Source organism: Poromitra crassiceps (genome assembly GCF_964638095.1).
Source record: "Poromitra crassiceps genome assembly, chromosome: 22".
NCBI classification, from domain to species: Eukaryota; Metazoa; Chordata; class Actinopteri; order Beryciformes; family Melamphaidae; genus Poromitra; species Poromitra crassiceps.
The window spans coordinates 16,875,103-16,885,102 of NC_139647.1; the positions used below are offsets into that span (position 1 = coordinate 16,875,103).

Below are 10,000 nucleotides of genomic sequence, written 5' to 3' on the forward strand. Positions count from 1 at the left end.
CTGACCTGCCTGCTTGTCTTCCAGTCTGTGTTTGTGCTTATTTATCTGCCTCTCTCTTTCCTTCTCTGTTCTGTTGTCCCCGTGTGTTTTGTGGCTCCATCCTATCTCGCTCGACGGCACCTTCAGAAGAACAGCGCGTTCCTCTGCAGACGTGAGCCCACCTTCTTGAAGAGGGCTTTCAGTTTGCACACCTTGCAGTGCCTCATCTTCGGCATCCTCTCCTTCCTCCCGTCCTCTTCCTCGCTGTCCCCCTCGTCCCCCTCCGTGCCCAGCAGCCAGGGGCTCCACACCCCGCCGTGGAGCTGGGGGTCGGCCATGCTGTCGTCCGGTGGGTTCCTGGGCTCCGTGGCGGTCTGGTTGTACTCTGCCAGCCTGCGCATCAGATGTTTCACCACCTCTGGCCGTGCCTCGGCCAGGTCCGACCTCTCGTAGGGGTCGGCGGTGACGTTGAACAGCCACACCGACTTGCCCCGGCGGTTGCGTCGCTTCTCCAGCCCTTGCCAGCGGCCCGGCCCGCCGGGCAGAGCCTGCGGAGGGATCCAGTCCCCGTCGCCCACGTTGCCCGTCAAGAGCTTCCAGTCCCCGGCCCGTATGGCGGCCCGCACCGCCGTGTCCCAGATCCCGAAGCCACTGTACACCAGCGCCCTGTCGTCAGGCTCCCCAGGCCGCCTGGAGACCGGGTCGATGTTGAAGAGGATTTCCGTACGGGGGCAAGGCAGACCCTCGCTGATGGCCGCCCACACATCGTGGCCGTCTAGTCCAAGGTGGGAGTGCGAGACCCTCGCCAGGCCCAGCAGAGTGGGATACCAGTCGGATATGTGGATCAGTGCCCTGCTGACCACACCCTTCCTCTTCAGGAGGGGACTGTGGACGAAACCCACCGCCCGGACGCCACCTTCCCAGTACGTCCCCTTGCCACCTCTCAGCGGCCAGTTGCTCCCGCCGGACAGCGGCTGCCCGCCGTTGTCAGATGAGTAGACCAGCACCGAGTTCTGATAGAGCCCGCTGGTGCGCAGCTCTCGGACCACTTGCTCGACCCCGTGGTCCAGGCAGCTCAGCATGGCCGCGTAGTGCCGCCTCACACGGTTGTCCAGGGAGCCGTAGGGTTGCAGGAAGTGGTCCGGTACCTGCAGGGGCGTGTGGACCGCCTGCAGGGACAGGTAGAGGAAGAGCGGCGTGCGCGGGTCATGGCTCCTCAGGATCTGCTTCACTCTGCGTGGAGAGACATTACACGTATCGTCGCTGTTAGCCGAAACCATGTATCTCCAAAATGTCTCCATAGCTAAGGAAAGCAGTTTTTTAGCTTAATCACCATGCATTTTTGAGTTTATCCAACGGGATGTAATAGACTTATAAGCCAAAAGATGGTGAAGTTTTCATATCACAACAACAACAATCTATCGGGTCTGTAAGTTTAGTTTAGTTTAGTTGCTTAGTTGTTCTTTCTACCTTTCTATGTAGAGCAGAGTGGAGTAGTTTCCAGCCATCTCCCAGGCCGGCCTTTCTCCGTCATGCAGGTCAAACCCACAGGCTTCAGCGCCGTCGCAGCTCTGATAGGAGAAGTGGTCTCCGCTGCCCGTCAGCGTGCCCAGGAAGCTCTGGAAGCCCCGCCCAGTGGGCAGGCAGCCCCGCCTGCAGAAGCCCAGGTGCCACTTGCCCACCATGTGCGTGGCGTAGCCCGCCTCCCCGAGCCGCTCGGGCAGCGTGGGCGTGTCCGGGGGCAGGCAGAGGGGCTGACGCGGCCGGATGATGGAGTGCTGGAGGCCCGTGTGGATCTGATAGCTGGCAGACAGGACAGGGAGAGTGGGACAGGACAGGGAGAGTGGGACAGGACAGGGAGAGTGGGACAGGACAGGGAGAGTGGGACAGACAGGGAGAGTGGGACAGGACAGGGAGAGTGGGACAGACAGGGAGAGTGGGACAGGACAGGGAGAGTGGGACAGGACAAGGAGAGTGGGACAGGACAGGGAGAGTGGGACAGACAGGGAGAGTGGGACAGACAGGGAGAGTGGGACAGACAGGGAGAGTGGGACAGGACAGGGAGAGTGGGGCAGGACAGGGAGAGTGGGACAGGACAGGGAGAGTGGGACAGGACAGGGAGAGTGGGACAGGACAGGGAGAGTGGGACAGGACAAGAGAAGGAGGTGATAACGTTAATGTTTGAATTCATGTTTTCTGCTATAAAACTCCAATGGGACATCACATCATATACACTGGGCAAGTTATCCACGTGGATAAGAAAAATGCACCATCAGTCAACAAAATGTCAACAGAAATACATTTGCCAAGGTGTTTGTTTATTAAAGTTCAATGCTTTAGGGTGGGGTTCTTCCTGTAAAGATATAAGATGAGAGAATGTTTGTTTCATGGTTTTGATCCTGCTATGAAACAGCTGTTTATCAGTTGGTCTCTCCAGCTGTAAACACTGGAGATACCAGGAAGTGCCATAACAATTATGTTTTCAGAGCCAATGACTTGATGAGACTTTTAAGTCTGATCAGTGGAAGATTTTAAGCAGGGGACTTAGATGTGAAATGTTTGTTTCTTTTGCAATCATAACACAAAGTACATTGTGCTGCAATATGATTAGATAAAGGAAATAATCATTTTTTTTCCATTCTGGGCACCGCAGGCAGTGGAATGCCTTCATTCCTATTTGGTAAACAGACTGGAAGTTGCCTCAAGTCCGGATACGCCATTAAAGACTATGACAAAAGACTATCAATTCTGCACAGTAGATTAGATGCAGTCGTTCAATGAATTTCACAACATAATAACAGTGTCATTAGAAAGACATCACTCACCGCCCTGTCATGAGTTGACTGCGAGAGGGCGAGCAGATCGGCTGGACATAATAATTCTCCAGCTTGACGCCCTCTCCTGCCAACTGGTCCAGCACAGGTGTGTGGATGTCGGAGCCGTGATAGCCAACGTCCCCATAGCCCTGATCATCTACCATGATGAAGATGAGGTGCGGGGGCCCGGGGCCTGCTGCTGCCACCTCCCCAGAGTCAGCGCTGTCATCCGGGGGCCTGGCTTCCCCCAGGCAGCCAAGGCCACACAGCAGGCTCCAGATCAGCAGGGAAAAGCTCATCTCCAGCTCTGCTATCTATCTCTGTCTGCGAAGTGTTTTCTCTCTCTTGTCTTGCTTATTCTGCCCGGCCAGCAGGAGGCGCTGCACCCGACAAGAGGGTGATGATGTATCACCTGGGCAGATCCAAGCTCGTCTCAAAAGGCTTATCCGTCCATGAAGTTCTAAGTACGAGTCGTTCTAAGTACGAGCCGTATAGTTTTCTTTTTCTCAGCTCATTCTAGGTTGTGTAAGATGGTGCTGATCCGATGCCAGCGGCTGTGGTGGGTGGAGAAACGTTGCTGTCTCTGAGATGGGCCGGAAGGTGATGGTGGTGGTGTGTGTGTGTGTGTGTGTGTGTGTGTGTGTGTGTGAGGGGAGAGAGAGAGAGAGAGAGAGAGAGAGAGAGAGAGAGAGAGAGAGAGAGAGAGAGAGAGAGGGAAAAGCGAGAGGAGCTTCCTTTTTGCAGGACCATGCCACATTCCTCTGCCCTTCGGGCGCCTCATATGATGGCTGGGAAGAACTGGGCAAGTGAGATACACACACACACACACACACACACACACACACACACACGCACACACACACACACACACACACACACACACACACACACACACACACACACACAGAGGTCTGGACTGATACCCTCCTCCCTTCCTCCTGTAAATCATGGTATGAACACCTCAGCACTAAGAAAACCACTAAAGAGAAGGTGAAGATCGACACAATGTGGAAAACCTTTGGTCACAAAGGTCCCCATGAATAAGCCGAGCTGCTCCGAGGACTGGTTCATGATCTGAACCGAAAACAAGGGGAGAAATCCATGTCCCATGCACTCATGTCTAGGTCTGTTCATATTCGACATAATAGGGGCTTTTGAAAACGCAGACTGTCGATAGGTCTGTCTGAGCCTTCATTGCTTTACACCACAGGGAATATTGATCGCTTTATTTATGTTTGCATAACTGTGAAAGAGCAGCCATCATTCATGTCCCAGAAGAAGAAACACAATACTGCACATCGCCAATTCAATAGTACGCAAATGGATGTCAGATGAGAGAGGCAGCGGCGCAAATTAAATAAAATGGCATCATGACACGTAAAGACAGATAATGTTAATGTTAGTAATGCTTCAAAGTTCAAAGAAGGGGTTATTATTCATCTTTGAGAGAAATAATAAATAATGCCTGCAGGTTGGATAACTTGTGCAAAATGTTTATTTATATATATATAAACCTAAGAAAGAAAGAAAGAAAGAAAGAAAGAAAGAAAGAAAGAAAGAAAGAAAGAGTGAGTAATGCAACTATAATAAAGCAAACATGTTTTTTTAAATATTGAATGTAAAAATGTCTAGTAATGGCTTAAAGCAATTCTATTGCAAAAAATTAAGGTATTAAAGGGACAATTCACTTTTTTTTAAAGTCTAGCCCCATTTGCTACTTACAGTACCATTGATGATGTTGATAGGGTTCTTTCTCAGCACACTCCATGCTGTTCCTCATAGTAGCTCTGGAAAGGTGGGCAAAAACAAACGCCAGGTGAGTGGGGTCGCGCACCTGTATGTTCAAGCTGTGTACTGTGTGCGTGACCTTTTAGTGAGCCTCACTCAGCGTATACAGTACATACAGGAGCGTCACCTCGTTGACCTTGTCTTGGTGTTTGCCCATGCAACTTTCCAGAGCTACTCTGAGGAACCGTATGGAGTGTGCGGAGAAAGAACTCTACCAATCAACATCATCATTGGTAAATAGCAAATAGGGCTAGACTTTAAAAAAAAATTGAACTATCCCTTTAAAGTGTTAATTAAAGTGTATTTTTCGAAATAATTTGAAATATGATACTGATTTTACTGATACAGTATGACGTTAATGTATGATACTTATATGATTAAATCAAGAAAATTACACCTCCGTCCTACCTACTACCACTGTCACTACTGCTGTTCCTATCTCTGCTAATAGTCATGTAATGAGTCCAACTGCTAAAGCTAGTGCTTCAACTGTAGCTTTCTCTACTGAAAGTGATCCCTAAACTACAAAATAAACCCCTAATGAAAATCAAATAATCCCTGCCATTGCTCTTTTATCGCTTCATCCTGCTCAATTAAAAGAGGCAGCTGACGACAACAGGAGTGGTGAAACCAATCCGACGACGGGGGAACAACATCCAACGCGCCTGAGAAGAATGCCTATCGACCAGATGGCTCTTAAGCCTTCACCTCGCAGCACATCTCCTTCCCCCATAATGCTGAGGGGAAATCGATGCCACAGATAGGGAGTCCATTTCCTCCTCCACTGTAGAAGCAAACTCATGTTGCTTCACCCCTGTGGGATGGATATTTTCACAGGCTTTTTACCCGCGGTGCGAGTGAAGCGGATGTGGGCTAGATTGAGAGATGGGCTAGCAGGAGGAGAGATGATGAGGGTGAGCTAAGGAGGGATAGAGAGAGAGAGAGAGAGAGAGAGAGAGAGAGGAGGGGGTGAGAGGTAGAGAAGATGATTTGTGGGAGGAGTTTAGCCTGTATCCAGCCCCATATGAATCGCAGATGTCATCACTCTTCATATGTGGGTGTCATTGGGCTGCAGTGGAATAATGGGTGGTATTCAGTTCTTATCAATTTAAGTTCTTTGGCGCAGAATGGTCGAAGTAGTAACCAATCAGTTGGGTCTGAATACGTCACCGAATCAGTGGCGGATACTAGACAGGCGTCCAGACCCTAATGAAGGATTCATTTGGGCTGGTTACCAGGCTACCAGGCGACTGGGAAGAAGGTGTGGAGAAGAGAAACTGTGAGTGAGAAAGAAGAAAGACGGGTGTTGGAAACAGATGAGCAGAGAGAGAGAGAGAGATGGAGGGAGAAAGAGAAGCAATGAGAGAGAGAGAGAGAGAGAGAGAGAGAAGGGGGGAGAAAGAGAAGCAATGAGAGAGAGAGAGAGAGAGAGAGAGAGAGAGAGGGGTGGACAGGTGAGTATAACATAAACAAAGAGGCATGAAAAGAGCAGTCACTCTGTCTCTGTCTTGCTGTCTATGCACGTCGTCTGTGTCTCTGCACCCGATCTACTAGGAATCACCTCATTCAACGGAAAGGAATTGCTTCAAAATGTCCCCATTCTCTACAACCCAGTTTCTCTGGGGTTGTAGAGATTACTTGCAAACCCCCATTTAATGGGGAGTTGTACAATCTCTACAACCCAGTTTCCCTGGGGTTGTAGGGAAGTTGTATGTAGTTGAATGAGGTGATTCATAGGGTGGTCTCTGGGAGCAGCCGTCAGTTGGCATCAGGGAAATGCAGGGAGACATGAACTCCGCTTTCCCACCACGGTGCGGGGCGGGGGGCCCGGGGGAAAAGGGCGATGAGAGGGGGGTCGAAACGGAAAGTGACAAATGTCGTCTTGGCAAGGAGAGAGAGAGAGATTGTCCTTCTTCCTCTACTGTCTTTACACTCAGTGGAGACACAATAGATGCCTGACATTAGGGACAACTCGTCTGGACGTGAGACATTCCAATAGGACAGATATGGAGATGCAAGGTGAAGGCCCATTAGCCTACTTTCATACCAGAAAAGAAAGGGACCATAAAAGGATTGACCTTTTTTTTTAGCTGAACCGCGATAGAGCAGCAAATGTCCCTGACTGACTGACTGACCGACTGACTGACTGACCGACCATAGAAAAAACAAGACGGTCAGGGGCGGTGTGTGATGTGTTCATAACATTATTTTATACTATTATAGTTCTCGACTCTATAACTTTCCTTGGAAAAGAGTTGGCAACACTGCAGGTCACTGGGGTCAGGCTTTATCTATTTTATATGTTTTTTGAATGAGATCTCAAAGCGTAGCGGAAAGAAAACCTGCAAACGTGCATGCCAGGAACACCTTGCAACATGTGGATAACAGGTTCACAGGGTCTAACTATAGCCGAGCATGCTACATATACTGTGTGTGTGTGTGTGTGTGTGTGTGTGTGTGTGTGTGTGTGTGTGTGTGTGTGTGTGTGTGTGTGTGTGTGTGTGTGTGTCTGTCTGCATATGCCAAATCCTGGAAAACTGTCTGTCCTGCACCTCTAAAGTGGGAAAATGGGTCAGAATGTCAGCTGAAAGCACAGAATGAAACTTATAGCCCAATGCATGTATGTGTACATGTGTGCTTGCGTGTGTGTGCATGTGTGTATGTCTACATATGTGTGTGTGTGTGTGTGTGTGTGTGTGTGTGTGTGTGTGTGTATGTCTATATGTGTGTGCGTGTGTATGTCTACATGTGTGTGTGTGTGTGTGTGTGTGTGTGTGTGTGTGTGTCTATATGTGTGTGCGTGTGTGTATGTCTACATGTGTGTGTGTGTGTGTGTGTGTGTGTGTGTGTGTGTGTGTGTGTGTGTGTGTGTGTGTGTGCACTCATAACGACTCCTCCGACCTCTGAGACGACGTGTTTTGGAAAAGGCGGTGTAGAAGAGAGGTAGCCTAGAAGAGAGGAGTGGGTGTGATTTATTCATAACGACGACTAAAAAGTGACTCACTCTAGAGCCTTTCTGCTGGGCCATGCAGAGCTCGAGTGGGGGAGTATTCATGTGTGTGTGTGTGTGTGTGTGTGTGTGTGTGTGTGTGTGTGTGTGTGTGTGTGTGTGTGTGTGTCTCACCGTCTAAGGGTGGGGGATGAGAGAGAGAGAGAGAGAGAGAGAGAGAGAGAGAGAGAGAGAGAAGGAAGAAGATAAGGAAGAGAAGAAGGGATTCGGGGATTTCAGGACAAAATGACTCCCTCCTCACTGGAATCACTTCATGACTTTCATCTTCAAACCTATCAACCACAAGACACCATGTTTCCATTTGAATGGAACCATCTGGGAATTTTGTTTAGGCAGAGAGTTTTTTAGCAGAGTTAGTTTTGTGACAGATAAAAAATAATGACAGGTTGAAATAATGTAGCATAAAACTGAGCCGTCACCAAAGGGAGGAAACACACATTCATTCAGAGCAAGATTAGAGTGTATCATCATCTCATATTTAAACTGGTTAATTTGATGGTTAATCTGACTTGACAATTTCCATTACCACGGGATATGTAAAAAAAAAAACTCTAGACACACACACACACACACACACACACACACACACACACACACACACACACACACACACAGGCACACACACACACACAGGCACACAGGCACACACACACACACACACACACACACACACAGAGTAATCAAGTAATCTGAAGCTGGGTGGTCAGTCACGTGTGTCTGTCTCTCCAGTACAGTACAATACTACAGCAGTGCTTCTTGCAGACTGGGGGCTCTGAGGCATCAACATCATCTAGACGTGGTCACTCCCACCGGGCCTGAAGGTGAGACCGACGGTGACCTTGGCTCCACTGCTCTGCAAATACTCCGATATCATCTTCCAGCCAGCAGAAACACAATCCTCCCCCCATTCAGCTCACCTTACCCAGGCATGGAGTGACGAGCCGGGGGAGAGGAATCCACTTGGTCCCATCACATCAAATATACACCACCCGCCTGCTGCCGAGGATCTTGGTGGGCTTATGTCAAATTCACAAACTTTGAAGAAACCCCCCCCCCCCAACCTGCTGCGCCCTGATTGGCCGCGCAGCAACAGAGTTCTGTCCAATCAGCCATCTCCCCTGAGGAGAGTGAGTGTTGGGTTTGACTCATCAATAATGAAAGGGATTATGCAAGCGGTGTGTGTGTGTGTGTGTGTGTGTGTGTGTGTGTGTGTGTGTGTGTGTGTGTGTGTGTGTCTTCTCTTCTTTCTGTGTACATCTCTATTGCAGGTATAGCACAGTCAGTGGAGGGCGCCACCCTGAGGAGTAAAGGAATAATGCACGCAGACTGGGGAAAAGATCGAGGCCCAAGGGTCTGCTGGCTTTCATTTCACGCAAACAATTTGGTGAAATTGGGATGAAAACAGGGTGTGTGTGTGTGTGTGTGTGTGTGTGTGTGTGTGTGTGTGTGTGTGTGTGTGTGTGTGTGTGCGTGCGTGCGTGCGCGCGCGTGCGTGCGTGCGTGTGTGTGTGTGTGTGTGTGTGTGTGTGTGTGTGTGTGTGTGTGGGGACAACATAAAATGCGTATAGACAACTAAAATGCACTAAATGTTAAATAGCCAATAGGGCACTTTCTACTGTGGGGTGACTGGCATCACTAAGGCAATGTTCACATTACAGGCAAATCTGATTTGCTGATAAAGTCATTAATCATCATTATCTTGATTGGTTCCCCAAATCTGATTTGAGAGTGTGTCCGCACTGCCACAAATCTGATTCTCAAGTCAGATCTGTGTGTCCAGACCTAAACAGCCTATCTGCATGGGTTGCTATGGTAACGACGTGGACGTGGACGTGGACGTGGGATTGTTTTATTCTCTTATTTTACCTGACTTACTTTTTAAACTTTTTTATTGTTTGTCTTTTTATATGCTCTTTTATGTTGTCATGACTTGTCATATATGTGTCTATGTTTTAAGCTCTTGCACCCCAATTCCAATGTAGTTTCGACTGCAAATGGTAAATAAACTGACTCTGACTCTGACTCTGTCAGTAAATACGTACATTGGTGATGTGGTTTTCCTGCGCAGAAGCATTTGATGACTAGTTGCGAGTGACGTTCAAATCAGATTTGGTGGATCTGCGCGTCCACACTGAAGTCACATCAGTCAAAAGCACATTTGAAGCAGGTTGGAAACTACCTCCATATGTGGTTTGGGACAAGTGACACAAATCAGATTTGGAGCGTCCAGAATCATAAAACCAATCTGGATAAAGTCATTAATAGGTCACTAAAGTTCACAAATCAGATTTGGCCTCCTAGTCTGAACATTGCATGCCCATAATCACAGTAAAGGATGCATATAGCTTTTAAATAACAACAAACTATCACACCATACAGTACCATCTGAAAAGTAGTCTTCCAACAA

At 48.7% G+C, this 10,000-nt stretch overlaps 1 protein-coding gene across 1 annotated transcript; it reads right to left on the bottom strand.

The window, feature by feature from the left end:
* Positions 1–122: 122 nt before the first annotated feature.
* On the bottom strand, positions 123–2,959 carry LOC310796009 (arylsulfatase I; the record flags this gene model as incomplete). The annotated part of the gene is made up of 3 exons (XM_083658157.1): positions 123–1,212; positions 1,450–1,782; positions 2,805–2,959. 3 exons carry the CDS (start codon positions 2,957–2,959, stop codon positions 123–125), a joined length of 1,578 nt encoding a protein of 525 aa, XP_083514283.1.
* Positions 2,960–10,000: the final 7,041 nt, after the last annotated feature.